This window comes from Rhagoletis zephyria, unplaced genomic scaffold (genome assembly GCF_001687245.7).
Source record: "Rhagoletis zephyria isolate East Lansing unplaced genomic scaffold, Rhagoletis_zephyria_1.1 Rzeph_scaffold_00487, whole genome shotgun sequence".
Taxonomy (NCBI): domain Eukaryota; kingdom Metazoa; phylum Arthropoda; class Insecta; order Diptera; family Tephritidae; genus Rhagoletis; species Rhagoletis zephyria.
In genome coordinates this window covers 178,330-201,377 of record NW_016157571.1, presented here as the reverse complement: position 1 = coordinate 201,377, position 23,048 = coordinate 178,330, and the positions used below count along the sequence as shown (strand labels likewise).

Here is a 23,048-nt window from a genome sequence, read left to right as displayed (position 1 = left end):
AAGCAAAACGTTGAAAATTATTGAAATCGGACTAAAATAACGGCCGCTTCTCATATAACGGTAAATTTCAGAAATGCTTGAAACTTCAATATTTCGAAATTGAAGGACGCTAATTTACTCAAAATTGATACACCCCGGCTTACCATCTAGCGGAAGGTTTCGGAAAGGTGAAAAAACATATATTTAATACTTGCGCCGGGTATTTAATGTTCGGCTCCGCCCGAACTTAGACTTTCTTACTTGTTAATATTGCCTGATTATAAAGAGGAAAATAAAGTTAAAAAATGTCAACGTCTTGATTATAAAAAGGCAATATGATGACCATCGAAAAGGAAAATTAACCTGGGAATGGCAGCGTCTTGCACTTATTTGCAAATAGTACCACTTATCATGAACGAAAGACAGAAGATCACGCCTTCCCGAAAGAAAGAAAAAAGTTATTTTCTAGCTGTTGAAATCTCGACGCCATCTTTGTTGTAAGAAGTAAACAACGAAGAGAAAAAAAAAACCGCATAATTGTTTAACGCATGAATAATCATTTTTATTATGCAAATTCTTCTATAAATCATGTCGGTGTGTTAAATTATTCTTTACCCTATGTGTGCATACGTTGTCACAAGCGAAAATTAAGAAAATTGCAGTAAAAAGCCACCACCAAATTGTAAACAACGAACAAATGTAAACAAACGGCTAATGTCAAAGTCGCCCAACTTTTTTCCTAAATGCGATTATAACGGGCTACTAAGAAGAAGGCGTGATCTTGTATTTTCGGTTCATGAGTGCGAGGAAACAAGCAGCGCTCGCTCGTTTGCCAAGCAAGCCAAACTTCTCGTGCCTCGCCTCATTGCTGCTACGAGCAGTGTTGCCAGGTCTTCGGCATGAGAAAACGTCCCTCTTGGTCTGAAAAAACGTCATTTCCTACCCAAAAACGTCTTTTTCAAATGAATGTACAAAAAATTGTTCTTATTAAACTTTTATTGTATACAAAGGTACATATCGAGCCCTAACCGCCAAAATAACGTAAAGGACATATTTTTCAAAATTTTATTTTTGATGCAGAAATGCATCTTGATGCTCTAGGAATAGTTCTGCATCAAAAAGAAAATTTTGAAAAAAATGTCGCTTACGTTATTTTGGCGGTTAGGGCTCGATATATACCTATCACCTCAGTAAAATTATATTAAAATGTCATTTCGACAGAGCACTTAGAATTCATTTTAAACTGGTTTGAGATCGTTAATATAAAAATGATTTTATACATACACTTGTGATCAGCTGATTAAGTCATCAACATTTTGATCGTTTTTGGCTTTTTTTCTTTTGTTTATTTAATGTTTATTATTTTTCCATAAAAGCCAAGCTCGTTATATAACAAACAAAATATAAATCCACATTTCAAACTTTGTTTAAAAATTATAAAAAATCTGCAAAGTTTCAGCTATATTTTAAACTTTTTGTTCAGATTTTTTTTAAATTTTTTTGAGTATGCAGTTTGATAGCCCATTAAATTTCAGGGAATAATGTGCAAGTTTAAAGCGGCTACATGATCGCGTTGATTTTTAATAATTTTTTTTTGCTTGTAGACATTTGTTTAGGGGGTCGGTTGTCGAAAATGCTAAATTACGTTCTGCTAAGAAGGAGTATAGCAATATTTCAGCCTTTTGTGCGTTCATTACATTTTCAATGAAGTAAAGTCGCCTATTTTTTTCTGACTTTTTATGCTGCTACAGCTTTTTTGATGCTTTTGCGAGCGTGCGTGTTGCAATAGATCAGCTCTTCCTGATTTGGCTTTTAATGTGCAATTGCAAACATTAGAATTAGTCTCGTAACCTCAAGTGTTTACACAACCAGCCTTTGTCCAAGAATCCAAAAAAATGCGCGTACAATTGGTTTGCATCATATTTAAGTCATCTGTGTCCAAAGAATAAATATCTTTTGAAGCAGCTGCTGCAAAACACAAACCTTGTAAAGATTTATTAAGAAAATAATTCAAAAACAGTTCTACTTACAAGATTTAGTAACAGAGAAAAATTACTGGAAAGTTAAAAAACGTCATTTTTTACACAAAAAACGTCCAAACGTCAACAGGATACAAAAAACGTTCAAATGACGTTAAAAACGGCAACCTGGCAACGCTGGCTACGAGTACGAGCTGCGAGCGCCTCGTTGCCTGCGAGGCATTGAGTAGGAGTTTGCTCGCTCGCTCCCTCGAACTCTGAGTTTTTGCCTACCCTGGTTTTGAGGGTTTGCGTTTTAATACGTTTAAATATATTTATGCTAACTTTCGAAAGGATTTACTAGTATTTTCAAGTCGCTAAACATTACCGTTGATTTTTAGAATTTTTTTTTGTGGAGGGTGTTGCGCATTTTCTTCCATATAACACATGATCAAAATTTTTTTTATGTATTTAACTAAAGAGCCTTTATGGGCGGGCACCTTTATCTTTAAAGTGGCTGTATGAAATCGATCAGCAAAATAAAGCATCCTTTAAATTTTAAAATATTTTTTAAATTTATTATGAAATCGGCCCTTAGATTCGCTTTAAACTTTACAGCCGGGGGTTCTGAAGGTCGCTGATTACGAATCTGGAATCCGATTTTAAAAATTCAAAATTTCCAACAATATTTTGGTTTACCTATTGCTAACTAAGGCATCTTTCATACATAATTATTTATGCCCTAATGTAATCGCCTACTTTTGACTGCATCTAATTTAATTTACTTGTTTTCTTGATTCCCATTTTGTCCGCTACACTTACATATGTATATTTGAAAATAAAAGTTTCCACAAAGCATTTAATCTAGTTGGCTTCACTGGCTTGTGTGGTTGAATTACATGGCACGAAGATGTTTAAACAAAATTGTCGTTGCATACATATGTACATACATACATATGTACATAAAAACAAAGGAATTTTGTTTGGCTTTTAGTTACAATCTTCTCAAAAGAAAATCTCTATCTAAAATGCATAGGTAAATGTGTACATATGTATGTATGTATGTACATATGTACATAGTATGTATGGATGTACACTCGGAAAAAAGTCAGTTAAATATATTTCTCTCTCCCTCCAAATAATGTCACTATAATCAAATCATGGTTGCTGTATACAACAGGAAGACACATTCCTCCTATGCTCAAAAAATGGCCGAGTATGTACTCTAGTCTTCCATACACAACTCTCTTACATATTTCTTAACAAATGTCATTGGCAGTTTGTACTCGTATTATCGCAAACAAGAGGTTGCGTTCCCTAACCCGCAAAAAGTTGAAGGAATTTACCAGAAGTGTTCCCGTACTCGGTTCTCTAGCAAAGTAGGGGAAAATCTATCCTCTCTTTGTCAGAAGTTGCAAGGTTTTAGCCGAAGAATTTTTGCTGGTAAAGTGTCAAACCTGTTCAACGTTGTCAAAACGATTTGAAAATAAATAAGCAAAAACTAAAGTACATCTGCATTTTCGCCGTATTAAATATATCTTAGCAAAGATATATCAAGTTTTGTAGGTATTTTTGTTAATTTGCTTGTGTGTTTGCATATAAATTAGCAGATCGCCAAATGATAAACAAAACGCCCATGGCGTATTTGACAGTTTTGCCAGTTTTTACTCTTGCTCTGAGAGTAATTTTGTTTTTTGACAGTTTGACAGGTTTTATCCAGAAAAGTTGAGGAACGAAACTAAAGTTTACTACAAATGTATTCTATTTATAATTCTATTTACACTGCCCCGCACAATACAACGTTGATTTTTGGTTGAGATTTACAGGCTAGATTAGCTTGGCTGATACGTACGTTCTCACAAAGACAATTAGTTTAGTGTTACGAAGAAAATGGAGGCCTATAATCATGATTCATATTTTAGCGAGTTTTAGAAAATTGCAGTGCTTTGATCTGTTATTTATTTCAGTTATTAGAACCCCAACTAGTATTTTGCAATCCGGCCATAGATAAGGTGAATAAAGCGAAGCATGATTTTAGCTGTCAATAGTAAATATTTATTTTAATTATTGTACCTGTATAATGCTGGATTTCCACTAGGCATTAAATGACACAAAAGTAAAATCGAACATTAATGACTAATCGTGTCATTACATTAAAAAATTCTCATTAAGTTTATTTTCACATTTTTTTAAATGGCACACATTTGAATCTGCATAAATTAAAAAAATCAGAACGCTGAGAGGTTTGTATATGAAGTAGAATATAAAAATCTACTGTATGTACTCTGTTTGGCTGGAAGTTTGAATCAGAGGTCTAGTACACATACTTAAAGCACGAGATGTACAGAGATAATTAACACCCAGGGAGTAGCATTTTCTCTGAACATTTGGGAGGAGGAAATTTGAACTTCGATAAAGCTGATTGACACTTTTGACAGCTCATTTCCGCCATTTAATATAAAAAATCCTCTGGAAATGTTTATTCATGATAGGAGGAAAGGGAAAAGAGAGAAAACTCCCGGGGAGTTTCTGTTCAGAATTGGCCTGATTATATTATATAGGCAATTTGCGTACACCACTGGAATGCGGAGTTATACTATTCGGCCTACTTACAATCCCCATATACTTCGTTTGCAGAAAGCAGATACACTCCCGAATGCAAAAATTCACTCCTTTGTTCCTACATAAATACAATGTGTCGGGAATTGTATTCGACTTGATGTCGTGTCATTTTTCCCCGTATACGCACTCCACATGTAAGTAAAAGGAGAAAGTCCGGCTGGGATATTTAGTTGACGTAACTAAACCCTTTTTCTCAGTGTATATAAGGAATGCGTATACTGGGTAAATTTACATAGATACTTACATATATAATCCATCCGATAAGAAATATGTATCTTTAGTGCTTTGTGTTTCCTCGATAAGGCCGTTTATTACGCAGATTATTTGTGTGCACGTATACATAAATGCAAGCTTAACTTATTTAAGTCATGGCGATTTTACAAAATTATTTTCCGTTGAATGTTTCTAGAACATACTATACTTGTACAAAGGTACGTACATACATATGTACATACGTATGCATGTGTGTGATATGTATGTATGTACATAAGCAATTAGAACCAATCGACTTCAATTATTTTTAAAGATATTAGCAAATATAAAAATATCTAGTTAAGTATGTATGTACGCATGTATAGCAGTTGTGGATGCCATTGAAATTTAATTGTGATAGACCTCTTTTCAGGTTAATAATTGTTTGAGTTCACTTATGTATTTGTTTCCTTTCGTTTACATATTCGTTTATTAACATTTTACTCGTGTCGAAAAAAATATCTTATACATACATACATATTTACTATCCCACAAAAGCATATTTGGATTTCGAATATATGTACTAATCAGGGATGCCAACTCATTTTACCTTTCTCCCCGTTGGCCACTGCGAAATTCCCCGATTTTCGGTGAAATTGCCCGCATTGGCATGAATCCATTAAAAAACTCGAATTTCTTAATTAAATTGCTTCGATTTATTAACGAATGTAGGTACATATAATATACACACAATATTTAAATGTTAAATTTTTTCACAAATTTTTTATAAAAATATATCTTATAACATACGCCATATAAGTCAAAGTTTAAAACTTTGGGCAAAATTCACAAAAGTTCAACAAATTAAAAAAAAAAAATCATCAAAATTTTCATTTTATTACTCGTAATTTTTAGAAGCAAATTTAATTTTAGTATATGTAAAGAGCGAAATACACCACACAAGCGGTTTGACAAACCAAGCGAAATTTCCCTTTGCTTCAAGCCATTTGTGCTGTGTATGGGGGTGCTTGAAGGTTTGACAAGCCGCTTGAGGGAAATTTGAGCAAAAAATCAAAATTTTTTGATTTTCTGGCCGCGATGTTGATGTTTGATCAAAGCGCTTGCGTTGTGTATAGCAAAATCGCCTCATTCGCAACGAAATTTTCACCGAGTAAGGACGTAAGAGAGGAAAATGAAAGAAAACCATAATATTTAGCATTGCGAACTGGAAGAAAACTAAAATTCTTTGCTTGAACGAGTCATGTTTGCATGGTGTATGGCGAAATGGGAAAAGTAGGTTTGAAGAATGTTTGACAAGCCGCTTGTGTGGTGTATTTCGCTCTTAACAATGAGCACGTTCGAAGGGCTAAAAATTACCGTTGATTTTAGATATTTTTTTTTTTGCTGGGGCGTTTCGCACTTTCTTCCACTCGGCTCATTTGATTAAATACAGATTAGAAATTAGACATATTTATGTATGTATATATTATTATATGCATATATTAATAAATGAATAAATAATTGTGATATCTAATATGTATATATACTTGAATATAAGTAAACTTTAAAAACCGGAAACCTGGAGCAAATAGTTCATTTAAAATTCCGAAATAGTTCGTTCGATCAATGCAATGACCTACTGCATTGAACTAACTAGTTCGCGCACTTCCCAACTGTACTGACTAGGCGAATTAAATTCGCCCTGATTGCTGACATCAATGTTTTTATAGTGTTGCTAATGTGAAATTGGCAGAGTTACAACTGTGACTAAAAAATAAAATTTTACTAAAAGTATTCTGCATTCTGATTTAAAATTAAATAGTCAAAATTCCCCGCAAAATGCAGCGATTCCCCGCAAATCGGTGAATTCCCCGCAAGTTGGAATCGCTGGTACTAATGTCAGATAGTATGTTCGATAGGAAAATCCAAATAAGTTAACGCACAAACCCAAAGAAGAAAACAAAACAAGCTAATTTTCTTGAAGACAGATATCCTAAAATCGCTTCGGATATATAGCCAAAAAAATGTTAAAATTATTTAATTACAAAAAAATCAATCATATATACATATGTATGCTTTTAGATCATATTTTTTCGTGATGGATAAGTTTTCCAAACTTAAATTTTTCACACGTTGTACATAAATTTTTTATATTCCGCCGTATCGCCTTGTGAATACATATGTATGTTGTCCCATAATTTAACAGACAAATCAAAAACAAATTGGGACCTATTAAATATGTATTAGTTAAACTTAAATCTGCTAGTGTGAATGCCAAATGAAAATGGGATAAGTGGCACACAAATAGTCCGTACTCAGAAATTAGAGCATTTCAGTCTACTAATAGCCAGGCATGTATTTATGCACATATGTACATTAAGGCGTATCACGAAAAAAAGTTTAGCGTGTGTCGTCATCGTTTTTTGAGGTTTAGATTTGCAGTATAAAAATAAAAATCTAGGGATAGTAATTCCAAATTTAGTGGAGGTATAAATTAAAACGGTTTTGAAGGCCAAAACTGTTTAATGGCCAATTATAGTGCTGAGCGAGACCTTTTCAGCGACATAGCGGCTTTTAACGGGTGCTTAAAAAAATGGTTCCTTATAAGGAAACTATTTTGTTATGCTTAGGAGGACCAAGAAACCTCTCTGCTTCACAAGACGAAAGGTTTTCCGTGCATTGGTTAAATTAGTGGTGTGATCTCTTGAATATCGTTAAAATGATGCCATTGATATGCCTCCTTGCTAATTCGGCACTTTTACAGTTCCTTCTAATATCCAGGCGCCCAAGGACATATATTAATTTGTTTCTATAAATCTGGGGCTATCTCGATCAGAGATGTACGGCATTCAGTATGGGAATTTCCATTGTCTATGTGTGAGTGTAATGCATTGAAGGCTGCGTACCTGCCGCAGAAGTAAAAGACTCGGTTCATAAACCCTACAAGTAAAATAATATGACTTGACTGAAACTAGCGATTTTTTTATATCTCTTACATTAGCTGTACGAACATCGAGTAGCTTAAATTTTGACTTAAGTATAGAGGAGAACATTTTTTATCGCGCTTATCGACCTTTAGCCGTTCTTCGAAAAATTCTGAACTTGAAACATAGTGAATACTCTCGGGGAAAAAATGAAAATAAGAAAAATAGTTGTACTCTGGTGCTTTGAATAAAGTGGATATTTTTATAGACAATTGATGTTGCTAGGATATCCTCAAAATCTAGCTCGGTGACATTAAATGACATGTTACTTTCGGTCCTTCAAAGGTGGGAAAATACACATATATACATACACTTTTTTCATATATTTCAAACCCATTTTCACAATGTTATGCTGGATTTCCACCAGGCATTAAATGGCAAAAATGACAAAGTTGGGCATTACGTTAAAAAAATTGCCATTAAGTTCATTTCCACATGGCATTTTTTTAAATGGCATACATTTTATATCATTTCAATGCCTAGTGGAAATTCGGCATTAGAAATGGTCCACAGTTTTAGAGTAGAACATATCGAAAGCTTATATTCAATACGACCTGTCTACAGTTTTAACAAAAAATACTTATTGATGTTAGAACCCATCTGAGATTTAACTGTCATCACTGATTACCGTTTTAACCTCGAAATTCATTAGTTAATTCATAAACATCATCGCTGACAGTTAAGTCTAAGGTGGACTTTTGTATAGGAATATGTGAAAACTGCAGATAGGTCATATTGAATATAAGCCCTCGATATGTTATAAAAACCACTGGAAATATGATCTATTATTAAAAATTAACACAAAATGACGCACTTCTCCAATGAGAGGTTTTTTTAAAAAGTATAGAAAATCAACTAAAATACTCTTATCACACCACACAGTTGAATGTAGGATATAAAAAAGTCTAGAAATCCGACAGTGAAATTTGTCCACCTACATCCATACAAATCTTGTACATGAGACCAGTGTTGCCGTTGAGAATTTTCAGAAAGTCACAAAAAAGGGGTCATTGACCAAAAAAGGGTCACCATGTAATTTTCGCTTTTCTTTACTAGTAAACTAATAAATCTGTTGAATTTAAAAAGAAAAGAGCGGGGCAAGCTTTGCACAAACCAGGGTTGCAAACATACACATAAATCTAGTTGCTGCAAGGAAAAGAGTTGCATTTCCTTTAAAAGTTTTAAGTGATGCATTTTTTCGTACTTACAGTAGTAAAATTTTTTAATAGCATGGTTCTGTTAACATTTCCTAAAAAGTCGCACATAATTTTGAAAAAGGGTCAAAAAATCTAAATTTTCAAGAAGTCGGGTCAAAGGGTATTGGCGTTTAAAAAGGGTCAAATTGCCCCTTTCGACGCACAACGGTAACACTGCATGAGACACTGCGACGTCAAATCGATTTCGATTCGAATTCGACCTCGTTTTGTGGCAAATTGGGTATACATAGCATAGTACATATGTACTTCTGCAAATGGTATATGGATTTGTGTACATGTACGTCAGCTTTTTTGTTCTCATTTTTAATGTTTATTATTGAGAAAAAGCGAAAACAAATAAAGAAACTAAAGCGAACGAAGCGTAATTAAAAATTATGCCTCTGACTTCGTACAAAATTTTCAGTAGGCGAATATACACATGATTGGATGGATGTGCTATGACTAGGAACGTAGTATGTACATACATACATACATACATAAATTGGTCAAGATAAAATAATTTTTGTATCCAGATATGAAAGAAATACTAAAGTAATTTGAAGCACTTACGCTTCCCAGATAAAATATTAAAAAAAAAGAATAAGGAAAGGCCCCGAAACTCTTTATGTTATTAAAAAATCCCCACCCTTACGCATAAAACTGTTGCTTAGGTTGCTTCGAAATCGTTATAAATCGATTCAGCTCCATTCTGAAATGTTTGAATTGACTCTTTAGGTCCCGGCTTGCATTGTTAGTCAAAGTGTTAAAAGAATTTGCATAATGTCAACAAAATGTTAAACATTAAGATCAAGAAAAAGGAACGCCCTAATACATATACCACGTAAAATGTGTAGTAAATTCGTGTACATATGCATACTTATTCATACATTGGTATGTACATACATACATACATACACATTTAAGCTAATTATATGTATAATGGACGGCATTGCAAAGGTTATTGATTTACACAAATACGGAATATTCAAACTGCGACGAAGACAAATTTGAATGAATTTTGTTTGTGTTAATTTATGTAACTGTTCTTTACGGAAGGTTTAAAAACTTAATAGAAAACCAAGTTCGTTAGCTCCGAATTCGTTTGAACGCCATATTCAATGCAATTTTTCGTTCGGAAAAATCAACCAACACCAACGTAGTATAAATACATACAAAAATCACGTACCTGTACACACCCAACCCGCAGAGAAACGTAAATTTTGCCAACAGGTCGGTGTCGTACAAATTTTCGTATCCAAAAACGTTCAAAAAAGAGTGCGGTTTTTGTATGCGACGACTACAATTTTCATTAATTTTCGTAACCCGAAAACGTTCGAAAAATATGATGTTATTTGAAAGCAATAATTGTATTTTATTTATTCAAGCTTAACATTTGAAAGCATGTATACGTGCTAGTATTTGTTAGCTTTCAGAAGAACCTGAGTTCTTATGCCGTTATTTTTTTTTTCGAATCAAGAAAAAGCATCTGTGAAATGCAGAAGGAGAGCTTAATAGAAAGCTAAACGAAAAATAAGCAAAAACGTATCCGTTTCACAACCATTTTGAAAATTAAATCGGTAATCGGCCAAAAATCCGCATTTCATCCACATTTTTTCCTTTTTTTGGATCCACTTTCGGATTGTGCCAATAGAGTTCCCTTTCACAACTATTTTCCGGTACTTTTCTAGACAGGTGTTTTGGATGCACACTTTGGTGAGGAAAGGTAACCGAAAAACGACCGAATTTGAGATCGGAAAGCGGATGAAATATCAGATTTATATAAGAAATTGTTTAAATTTTCGAATACGTTTCTAGATATTTTGCTAACTGATGTGCCAGTCTTCAACTTTCTTTGCACAGTTTCATTTTATTATAATTTTTTTAAAGGAATTTTTTTCTCGTTATACTATTTCATTGTTCACGTCTGTATGTCATAAATTTGTGTTTTATCTAATCTTTAGTGTTGATTGTGTGCTGCGACTTAATTATTCTTAAACTTGTTTCCATTCCATTTTTCGTTATATTCACCAGAGTACAGTCATTTGTACGTATTAGTATAAACTCTGTGGGGAAAATCTCTAGTTCTGAACTGGTGCGCTTCTAGTACATTTAGACCCAGTACTGGTTCGCGATTAATCTCTTTTGCATGCAAACAACTGGCGAATTTAACACGGCGATGTTATAGGAATCGGAAATTGTCCCCCGCTGCATTACAGAAGGTCCCAAAATGTTAAAATGTTAACATCAATTTTAGTTTTGTATTACCAAACTATGAAAAAGCATCTGCGAAGTGCAGACTGAAAGCGTGTTTGAACGAAAAATGCGCCAAGCAAAAATCTATTTAAAGTAAACAAGCCCCCCGCTGCATCACCTTTTTCGATAGTTTCGAACCAGTTCAAAATTCGCCATATGAAATCTAGTTCGTTCTGCATCTCCTTTTTTATATGTAGTTTCGAACCAGTTCTAAACTCCTAATTTTAGATATATATTTTTAAAAATAAAATTGTTTTTTAAAAGTACCACATCTCGCTGCTTTTGAGCTGGTGGCGATCTAGTTACTATCGAACCGGTTCGCTTTTGGCCATTAAGATCTAGTACGGAACCATCTATTTGGTTCACCAGTTCGTGGTTTCCCTACAGGGTACGCATAAATATACCTTTTGTATATACATTTATAGCTACATATGTATGCATTTAATACATCCCAGTAGGCCGCCAGGTAGTGCAAATTATTAATACTTTCCTCCTCCCTTTTCATACGCTCATGAGATATATATATATATATATATTTTTTTTTTATATGAGAGTTGGAGTCGGTTTTTTTTGCTAAAAATTACTTGTTCATGTAATCGTTCATCTGATCTGATACACAGCAGCTACAACTTAAGATGCCGAGTACGTCTTTGGGGAATTTGTATGCTGCTACAACAACAACAACATGCCGAGTACGTAGCGTAACTTTGTTATCTACTGGCTTCGTATCAATTTATTACTTCGGCCCCTCCTGCTTTAAACCTACTTTAGTTAGTTGCAAATTCTTCTACTCAAAATGCACGTGACTAGGCATAACATTTTTTAGTACCTGCGGTCAAACTAACAAAAGCATATATGTTGGCATGACTAACATTAGAAACACCTAACAAAATGCCTAGTGGGATATGTTAATATAGTATACATATGTATGTATCTGCATGCATACATATATATATATATATATATATGTTTGCATGTTTGTGGCTATTTTCAGATAATTTAACATACTTTTCTTCTCTTTGTTGTTTTGTCTTCCATTTTGTTTTTATTTTAATACCTTTTGTCCAACAGTTTTGAAATGCGCGTGGCGCGGCTTTTTCAATTTATGTCGGTATAATAGCATTTTCACTCTTTCACATCTTATTTACAAGCTTATTGCATATGTATGCACATACATACATACATATGTCGGATGGTTTAAAATTTTAAATTTCGTTAGCCAACCAAATGTAAACAAAATATATTTCCCTATAGGTATCCGGTTTTGGCAGCCTTATTCAAAAGAGAAACGTAATTTGCGGCTAAATACTTTCTATTGAGCAAACAACAACAGCTGTTCTTTCTTGCGGCATAACTAATGAAACCTTCATTAAAATAACTACTCATCTTAATTTAATATTCATTTTTTATTATTACATATCGACTGCTGAGTGGAAGATCGACCTATCTTGGCAGCCAGTTCGAAAACGCCCTTGTTTTCTTGTAAAACATACGGGATACATTAGACCGGCTCACATACTTCCTTAGATGAATCATGGAATTTTGTAAATTGTACACTTCCTTTCAAAATGTGTGCAGTTTCTTTCGTGCACGAGCTCATGAGCTAGACCGCGTCGAGAACCATGTACATGTAATGGGTAATATTTTTCCAACGAAGCTTATACTTAGTTTGAAAAAATACTTTTTCACCAATAAAACGGAATCGCTGAGTTTTCCACCTTTTTAATGCTAATTTTGAAAGCAACAGTTGCGTGGTATTATTTTTGTTTCCATAAAAACCTCAAATAACAGGAAAATTAATTCTTTATTTATATGGAACGTGGGAAATACTAATGAACCCATCGTTACCTTAGTTCGCAAAGGAGAAGCACAAAACATTATAAAAAATATATGTATCATTAACAGGTAGGGCTTTTTAAAAGTGGCATGTAACTCTGTTGTTTTTGGTAATAACACTTTAAAATTTTTACCGAAGGTGTATTTTAGCATTTCCTACCAAAAACGCTGTACAAACCGTACAGGAATTTTGGAAAAAAAATTAGTTTCCCATAACATTTTTTGTCACATCTTCGGTATTAACAGTCGGATTTTAAAGTACATATAATACGAGTAGACAATTTGTATTGCTTCAAATTGCATTGACCTCAATAGCCGTTCTAGTGCTTACTAACCAGATCAACCATAATGTCTGTAAATTAAAGATCGCCAAAAACCATTAAAGTTTTGCTAAGGAAGATTTCGATTACTCCAGTAAATCTGTTAAAAAAATTATTGCCAAATGTATGTATTGTATATACATATGTAGGTGTCATTCGGCAAAATTTTTTTTTCCAATTTGGCTTGTAAAAATACTTAAGATTCGAAAGTGTGTGGCGGACTTTTTTTTGTGCCTGTTGGGTGGTATTGTCTAATGTACATATAGCAAGTATAGCTTCTATAACCAGAAGGTCTTGCGCGTGTTTGCATATGAACTACTTAATTGTTAATTAAGCCCATTTTGTATTGTTAATAAACTTTCGCCTTTCCTGCAAAAACGTCAGTGGCATTAATTCGACACAACGACAAATGTACACATGTTTACCTACATGAAGTACCGTGGAAACCAATTGTTGGGGTTCGTAAATCCCTTTACGCCGCCGATTTGCATTTAACACTCGGCGACAAAAGGGGGCCAGTAGAAAACGAAAGAATTGCAATACGTAAAGATCGATCTATTTCATCTTTTGCGTAGATAAACATAGTTAAGTAGCAACCCTCTTTAAACCACATTCAAAATATTCTTAGCATTAAAACTTAAAAATATTCTTATCATTAAAAATCTTTTGTTTAAGAAATTGTAATATTCCATTACACATTAATTAATTAATTTAGATTTTTTAAACAAGTAGCAACCCTCTTCAAAATATTTGCAACCATGATAAAAACATTAGAAGGTAAAATCATTCTCTCAATTCGTCAGCCATGATTTTTTTCTGACGTTTGCAAACATTTTAAAATCATATACAATTGAAAATAAAAAAATTAAATTGTTCATAATTGTTGTTGTTTGAGATTAAAAATGAGAATGTGTGTGTTTGCTTGAGTTCGAATTTTAAAATTATATTGCTAGCAAACGTCAGACTGCCTCTCAATGTTTTTACCTTGTAATATTTTTATCATGTTTGCAACTACTAGCTTCTTACGGTGACACATATTTATCTTACCTAATTCAAATTGAATCGGATATTTAACAGGTGGCAACCCTCCTGCAGTTAAAGCTAAAAAACAAAGGTTTTCAAAACGATTTCGATTGATTTCCACTTTGTAATAATTGGTTTAATTTTAATGATTTTTTTTAAACCTTATTGCAAATTTACAGTCCAATATCTTTAATTTGACACCTCACTTTTGAGAATCGAACGAACGGTGCAGACGGTGCAGGAGACCAGGGCTCATTTGGAAACCCTCTTCAGTGATGTTAACTTGACTATGACATATTTACTTACACATATATAATTAGAGTGGCATTTACTTTCAAGTATGGCGTTGTTACTGATCAGGGTACTCCAATTTTTAAAACTCTAAATATTGTATAACATGCCCCGGCCTGTCATTTTACGTATTTCTAGGCACATCTGTTGACTACGAGCTTTAGTTTTTTCTTAACAAGAATACCACTGCCAATGGCAAAAAAGTCGCATCATAAAACGTTTTGAGTTGTTCTATTCTGTGATGCACAGTGTATTAGCGCCACTGCCGCTGCCAGCACTATTGCACAAGTGAATACAATTCTATTGCATTATTTTATAACAAAACAAGTTGTTGTATTTTCATCTGCTCGTCATAGCCTTTGAGCAGCAGACGAGCATTGTGTCACGCTCTCACGTCTATATTTTCAGAATGTTTGCTTGCAGCCTCCTGCAATATCCCACATGTGTGTGCTATGAGAAGGTGGAAAGCCAGCCGCCTCATTGTGTATTTTACCTATCTGACTATTTGTCTTTCTTTTCTACGTTATGCTCAGCGCGCTCCTCAGCGCTTAGGCGAGTGCCACTGATGATGATTTTTACGTGTAAAAGCTTCCGAGCTCACACCGCACTGCTGCTCGACTGCCTACCGGTTGCACTTGTCTACTGCCCTATGTCTGAGATTGGATGAGTTTTCAAAATATAAAAATCGTTAACATTCTTGGCGCTTTGTTAGTCTCATATCAGACGTTGAGCAGATGAAAACTCAAAACAGTTTTTGCAGAAAAAGTTCATAAAAATATAAAAGCGATTATTATTTAACTACCTGTGTGCTAAGGGCTGTAAAAAAATAAAATAAATAGATAATATCACACGCACAAAACATTTATATAAATGTGAAAACGTTTGTTCAAAACTAACCTTTTCGGTTCGATTGCAACGCAGCTGTGATAAAATAAAACAAACAAAAAACCGTGGAATAGATAAACACTGGGAAGCAATAATTTATTTAAGTTTTATGTAAAACACGTCAGTGTATTGAATTCCATCTAAAAGTCGAATTTATAAATATTTATAGAGGCTATTTTTTTAAGCGTGTGTATTTTTGCCGCTAGTTTTAGATAAGTGAAATGAGTGCGTGTTTGCAAAACTCGAATAAACCTGTTTCGGTAGCTACCAGCGAAATTTCGGCGTCATGGTACGTCAGTTTTCCGGTGTTCAGCAGAGATTTTTTCCAAAGTTGCATGCGCATCTTAATACATATTTAAATATTTTGTTTAAAAATTTTCGATAAACGTAGTACCTTTTTTAATATTTTATTTTCGCCTTTTGAAATTAATTTGCACGGTTCATTTTAATTAATTTAAGGCTTGCTGACTATTCTATGGATAATTTAACTCATTTGCATGCAACACACCCACAATGCATATTAATAAGCGAAAATAAATTAATGGAAATCAACCCATCTAGCCAATAAGCATGAAGCAAGTCAGCAGGAGGCATTATTTGACATACATATCTAATTGAATACTTGTCGTCTACTCGTATAACAATAACCCATTAACGCTGCACTCTCCCGAACTGGAATCCATATACATACATATGTATGTACGTATGTACTTACATAGTTGAATTGTGTTATCCATCGTACGTGACATGTTGTAAATGAGCTCGAGAAAAATTGCAAATTTTACAAAATTCAAGATTCAAGTATCTACATATCTGCCTGTGCTGGCGACGCTTATTAGAATGCTTGAGTAGCCTTTGTGATCACAGAAAAGCAAACGTTATACAAAAGCTGGCAATGAAGTGGTTACGGTTGCGGGGAAAGACTTTTCTTGCAATAAATATTCATAAAAATGCAATTCAGCTTTAATTTTGTAATTAAATTCCATTAATGTTTCTTTAAGATGGCTTTTATTAATTTTTTTTTATGTTCTTAAAACAAACATGTTTGTATGTTAGCTGATGTACTTAATAAAAGAGTGTCGAAGGGGTCGTATTGTTTGTCGTAAACTTTATAGCGGCTAAACCCATTTTTATTGGCTCGCAAGGTATTTTGATTGTCGTATTACAAATTTTTTCACTGTTAAAAAATATGTACATATGTATATCGTTCCGATGGGGATAAAGATAACATTTCTATGGAGGCGTTCCATTGTGACTTATAGGATATTTGGGTTCCAGAATTCGATTAACTGTGAATTTTGTAACAATGTCGTCGGAATTTATACATTAATGAAACAGATGCATAAATAACTAACGTATATAAATATTAAAAATCATATAAATATTAAAAATTGTAACTGGTGGGAAAGTCCTTTGTAACCAGTGTAAAGTAATAACGTTTTTTTGTATTTGCTTGCTTTATTTTATGGTAACGTTGTTTAAAAAAACTCGTAACTCCTTCATTGATACATACATATCGACGATGTTTTTGCAAAACCGCCCATCGCCCAGTTGCAAAACCGCCTATCTTACTGCACTGAAGGCATTGCCTTGATAGGCGGTATTTTCTCCAGCTATTATTTTACAAATCTGTTGTGTTAATAGCGATTTAACCATTTTTATGCATAGATCTCGATGCCTGGAGTTCAGGGTTACCAAATCTCATTTTTGCCACAACCGCAATTTAGGCGGTTTGGCAACTGGTCGTTGGGCGGTTTTGCAAAAACTTCGAAGATATATTCCCGCCTATTATAATCCATAAAAAAAAAAATATGTTTACGCAATACGTATGTACATATGTCTACCTAGAATGTTTGGCCAAATATAAACTACAGTAATATACATATGTATATATGTATATTAATGCGAATTTAAATCTCTAGCCAAATGCGCAATAAGTTGCTACATACAAACATATATGTATGTACATATGTTGCGTGCCAATGTGCTAATGAATTCGAAATTTTATTTAGTTTTTTCAATGGTTTTTGTTGCATTTTATTTTCATTTCTCAGCTCATCTCGCCTTTTATAATATTTTGTTTAAATTTAGCCGGTTGAAGGGGCTGATTGAACTCATTACTAATATACATAAAAATTTAAATACGTAGTATATGTACATATATGTATAAAAGTACATATTCATTTTATTAACATCTATTTGTTTATGTCCATGTGTCCGATTTTCGCTCTTCGAAGTCCTATATCGGAAACAAATGAAGCCCAGAGGAATTGGCAATGGTCAATGCAAACAGCGAAAAAGTAAAGAGAGCTGTCTGTCGACAGTCCAGCTGCATTAATTTAATACTGTCATGGAATTGCTCTCTTTATATTTTAACCGATTGATCGTCGCCTATTTATATATATGTGTGTATTTTTGTATGTATTTGTATTTGTATTTGTCTGAACCTGACATTGGTCCTAGTCCTAATAGTTCGTATGTTAAAATTATTTTCAGAATATTTACTTATTTTACTACGTTTTTGTATGTTTGCTTGTGTTTGGTGGTGGATCTAATCCGATCTAAATCCACAAAACGAATGGCAAAATGAAGAGAGCTATCCATCGACAGTCAAGTTTTATAATATACTGTCATGGAATTGCTCTTTTTGTATAGTATTCGACAATCAGCAAAGTTTACTAAAATTCCATGTTTTTCTGTATTTTGTATATGTCCACAAACGGCATCTGGCTCTTAACTGTTATGCCCAAGGTGCTTTTAAAAACATGTTTCCCAATCCGTTAGTGCTGTCTGTTCAGTAATATTTGTTTGAACATACTTAGTAGCAAGTAAATGGGGGTTAGCTTTAAGGCGCTTAGCCTCTGACACTAACTTTAACACGAGGTAAGGATCTATTGATAATATCAGGCAGATTCGGCAATTCGTTTTCGAGTGGTTTTCAATGTCACTTGGAATGCAAATTTTAAGGGGTGAAAATTCGCTCGGAAATGGTATGTACAACCTGCCTGAATATATGTATTCCGTCTATAGTTCAATTATAAAATAACTAGAAACTTAGTCCTAAAGACTCGTATTTTTTCCCCAGAGAAAAGTCTATCTATTACAAAATCCAATTTTGTTAGCCATAAGAACGTCAGTCGACTTTCAATGTTTTATTAACATTGATCATCTAGCAAACATCTAGTTCCAGGATTTACTTCATTGTAATTCAAACTTAATTTAAAGGAATTAAAATACTATTTACTTAAAGACCACCACGGCCTCGGCCACCTGTCGGTCCTCCTTGCCATGCCCCACGTCCACCACCAGGAGCACCCGTTGGTGGGCCGCCTCTTCCACCTCCACCTGGGCCGCCTCGACCTCTTCCTCGAGCTACAAATGTAAATAGATTAGATGCGTACGCAAATCGCACATGCTAACACTTTTACCTTGCGCTCGAAGTATCGCCGCTTTTCCTCTGCCAGCCGTCCCGCCCAATCCCTTTCCTGTCTGCTTTTTAAACATCGGCGCATTCTTCAACATATCAGGTAGGATAAGGAAGCGAATTTTTGACCCGCGTATGTACACGTTTTCCAAGTTTGCCGTTCGTCCATCACGATATGTGACTGTGATTTGTGTCATTTGGCAATTCATGTTATCTTCTGCCTCTATTAGTTTGCCCCGGTATACTTCGCCGGTAATTGTCTCACACGTGATAATATGCCCCTCTGCTTCATGTAGCACTTTTATTGGTACACCGATAGACATCTCGCTTTATTTGATGATATTTTATATGAATAATTAAATATTTATTTGTGAACGTGGTGCAAAAGAAGCTTTTTTGCAGAACGATAATTAAAACGTTTACACTCGTTTGACAGCCGAAAAGCAACTCGAGCGAGTTCGCCATTTTCATGCTGAATGTGCTTGTCGGTATGCTTGACGGAAAGCTTGAGAAAAATATAATACAGTTTGAGAGCTTTCTAGGCGAGTGGCCTTAAAAATGTGAAATTGCGCTAAAGAATAATTTTCTTGAATGGCTTAAAAATTGAGCATACGGCTATTTTTTTTTGTTAAATTCTGGAATTTTTTATATGAAAAAAAGGTAGGACAGTCAGAAAAAAATTCTCAAAAATCAACGCGATTTTTTAGAGATTTGAAATTTGTATATTATTATAATAAAATTTAATGCGCTGCATACCTGAATTCTTTTTAGAAATTCGTATCAAAAAGTTCGCGATTTTGTTGAAATTTGCAGAGTTTTCTTAATACTTGTACACAGTATCAATCTTGGATTTAAATGGAGTTTGCTAAAATATAAGCCATGTTTTAATACAAAATTAACAAAACAAAAAAAATTTAGCATGTAAAACATTGCGAGTATTAACAAAAAAAAGAGCCGTACGCCCATTTTGGGAGTAACTGTATGTATTATTATCTCATTGAGATAAATGTAATAAAGTATGAGGTAGTTATTTACATCTCTAACTAGATTTTTTATTTCCTCTAGGTGCAGATGAATGTTTGTTTTATGCGTTGTGACTTATAATTTAAGCGAACAAGCGATCCCTTTCATCCCTATAAATATGGTTATAAACCCATAATATTATTATCTCATTTGTGTTATTCTAGCAAACTATGCTACGTAGAGACTTTTCTTTATCATAATCTTATCTTCCCTTTATTTGTGTTTACCCATTCTGACTTGTTTCTAGTGCATCATCACCACGACAATCGAGGTTGAGTAAACAAAGGAATAACAAATTTAAGTATTAACAATTTCAAAACAGAGTAAACAAGCTTCACAGCCACCTGATAAAGTAGTAAAGATACACAGCATCATAAAAATGGCTTGATCACAACGTGCCTGTAGTCGAGAAAATTCCAGATAGTACATAGCTTATTTAATTTAAGTTCTAAATGAAATAACTAACAAATGTTAAGTTCCTGTTTCGATTATTCAAAACAGTATTTCAAATTATTTCACTACAATTGGCTTTCTTGATGGCAAAAACCAATACATACATATAAATATATCTTTTCGACTAAATTGCCAATTTTTCTATTACAGCGACCCAACATTTAGTAGTAGTTTCAGCAGTAGAAGAGAAGTTAATGAAAATGCTCTTGGATTCCCTAGTGTATCTAAGGCACGTACCATCTCCACCTCCTCTTGCGCTACCAACATGTCGACTGAGTCCTTCTGTATCTCTCTCGGCGTAGGGCCTCTGTGGTGGTTTTGATGTCCCTACCCACCACAGAACTGATCACGATAGGGCGTCACTCTTAACTGGTACGTTAAACACTACTTTTAAATTTAAAAATGTAGCCTATGTACATAATAATTAAAATATGCCTCCAACTTAGATTACTCTCGGAAAACTTCTGTGGATTCAACTGGTGGCAGCGTATTCGAACACAGCCGCACTTCATCGGAGTGCTCTGATTCGGACGGCAGCGATTCACAGCATAGCAGTGATGTTCACTCACTATATTCGGAGGAAGATTGCCAAGAGATGGTCAAACATATTTTGCAACATGACAATCCAACACGTATAACCATCAAATTGCACGTAACTGAAAACAAATACACGGAATGGGAGTCGGTAAGTTTAGTAGCGGCTTAAGCCAATTGGAAAATATCATTTGAACGCTTAAATTTGTATTTATTTGTTACTTCGGTATTTTCAGGTTTTGAACCCCATAAATAACATCTTGTACGTTGCAATGCCTGAGGAGCTACCACCGGAGGCTTCAAAGGATACATTCATCTCCTTGCTAGAGTTTGCAGAGGAGAAATTGGATGTAGATGCGGTTGTATTGTGTGTACGCAAGAACCGATCAGATCGCGCACGTCTCCTGGAGACATTCTTGATTATGGGCTTCCAGCCGTTATCAAGAAAGTCGCCGATGGCACCACCAGCTACTGCTAAAGATTCTGAGAATTTCTTCTTCATCTACCATATTGAAGACTAAGCTGACATGTAAAATCAATAATATCCAGATCCAAGTATGTGGTGCTGGCTCAGCCTTAAAAACATCGAAGGGACAAATATACCCATCTGAAATTACCATCTAACTATTAAGCACTTTTTAATTAAAAGGGACAAATGCTTGCATGTACCTTAAAGTCTGAGCTATGCACATCATACTATATGTCAACTTGCAGAAAAAAGTTAAGAGTAAAGGCAAAATTATCGTACTTTATTTAAAATCCATTACAAAATATACAAAAAATTATGAAAATGTAAAAAAAAAATTAAAAATGTATAAAACAAAAAAAAAATTACTGTTAGGCGAATTATATATTCAACTCCTACACATATGATTAAAAAAAAATTACATCTTTATTAATTTTACTAACAACATTATATATGAATTCCATTATTATTTTGAATTTAATTATTTTTCCTTCATAAAATTTAAACTTGCAAATTTTGAATTATTCGAACTTATTTTATTTTATCGATTATTTTTAGTGTATTCCGTTTATTACAAGGTTTGGGAAAGAATTATTGTTTCGTAAATTAACAAATATTAAACATTGATAAAAAGTTCCGCAAATTATTTGATTCATTTCAAAAATACATCTCCATTCAATTGTCATTAATTTGCTTACGTCTAAGTATTCAACAGGACTAATATAAAACAGAAAAAAAACATTATAAAAATTATTTAAATCGTAAATGAACTTGTGTAATAAAACGGATGAAAAAAGCCAGTGCCTTATTTATTACAGACATTTGAAAAACCGGCATTTATGGACCGATTTCCTTCATATTTGGAATATATATTACTTATATAAAAAGAAATAACTCTACGCTAAATTGTGCCGATAGGTGGTGCAGGAATCGAGATATTTGGAAAACCCATATTTATGATCCGATTTGGTTCACATTTAGAATACATACAAATATGGGTGCGTTCGAAATGCATCAAGCCAAAGCATCAGAGTAATTCCCACNTTGGCTGAGCAGATAGACGATTCGACATTCTGCACAATGAACGACGACGCACCCACCAGGATTATGGGTAACTGCAGTAGCTCGCCAGACATCACAATAGTCAGCGCTGGTCTGATAAACAGCATAACGTGGCGACCTATGCTGACTCTAGCATCAGACCATCTACCCATAGTCATCTCGATAGATAAACCAACCGACTTTGCCTCCGCCAAACACCGGACCTATATCAACTTTTCTAAAGCTGACTGGAAAGGTTACGCGGAGTTTACTGAAAACACCTTCACAGCGCTTCCCACACCAACCGACGTCCATCGTAAACGTGAACGTGAACGTAAGTTCCGCAGGGCTGTCACTGCTGCTGCAGCTCGCTTCAAACCGGCAGGAAGTATAACGGACCCACGTCCAAACTTCCCTGCCGAAGCTGCTGTTCTAGCCGATGACCGTCATAGCCTTCGTCAGGCCGATCCCGGAGATCCCCGTATCAGGGATCTCAACGCGGAGATTCGGCAACTAGTAAACGTACATAAGCGGAAGAAGTGGGAGGAGCATCTGAAGACCTGTAATT

General features: G+C 34.3%; 2 protein-coding genes across 2 annotated transcripts in view; one reads left to right on the top strand and one right to left on the bottom strand.

Annotated features, from left to right (window-relative positions):
* The window catches only part of LOC108359908 (ornithine decarboxylase antizyme-like), a 24,354-nt gene extending 2,119 nt beyond the window's left edge, over positions 1–22,235 (top strand). The window contains 4 exon segments of the mRNA XM_017611984.1: positions 20,590–20,755; positions 20,757–20,811; positions 20,886–21,124; positions 21,210–22,235. Coding sequence (XP_017467473.1) covers positions 20,590–20,755; positions 20,757–20,811; positions 20,886–21,124; positions 21,210–21,494 — 745 coding nt within the window. The 3' untranslated portion in view covers positions 21,495–22,235.
* Positions 18,022–19,637, bottom strand: SmD3 (small ribonucleoprotein particle protein SmD3). The gene is made up of 2 exons (XM_017611985.1): positions 18,968–19,637; positions 18,022–18,911 (listed from the first exon to the last, which is right to left on the bottom strand). Exons 1-2 carry the CDS (start codon positions 19,284–19,286, stop codon positions 18,784–18,786), a joined length of 447 nt encoding a protein of 148 aa, XP_017467474.1. The 5' UTR covers positions 19,287–19,637; the 3' UTR covers positions 18,022–18,783.
* Positions 22,236–23,048: the final 813 nt, after the last annotated feature.

What these genes read in the sequence shown, in the direction of transcription:
- SmD3 (XM_017611985.1), bottom strand. Translation starts at nt 19,286, where the DNA reads ATGTCTATCGGTGTACCAATAAAAGTGCTACATGAAGCAGAGGGGCAT. An exon ending in GGCGATACTTCGAGCGCAAG is followed by an intron (nt 18,912 to 18,967) that starts GTAAAAGTGTTA and finishes TTACATTTGTAG; the next exon opens with CTCGAGGAAGAGGTCGAGGC.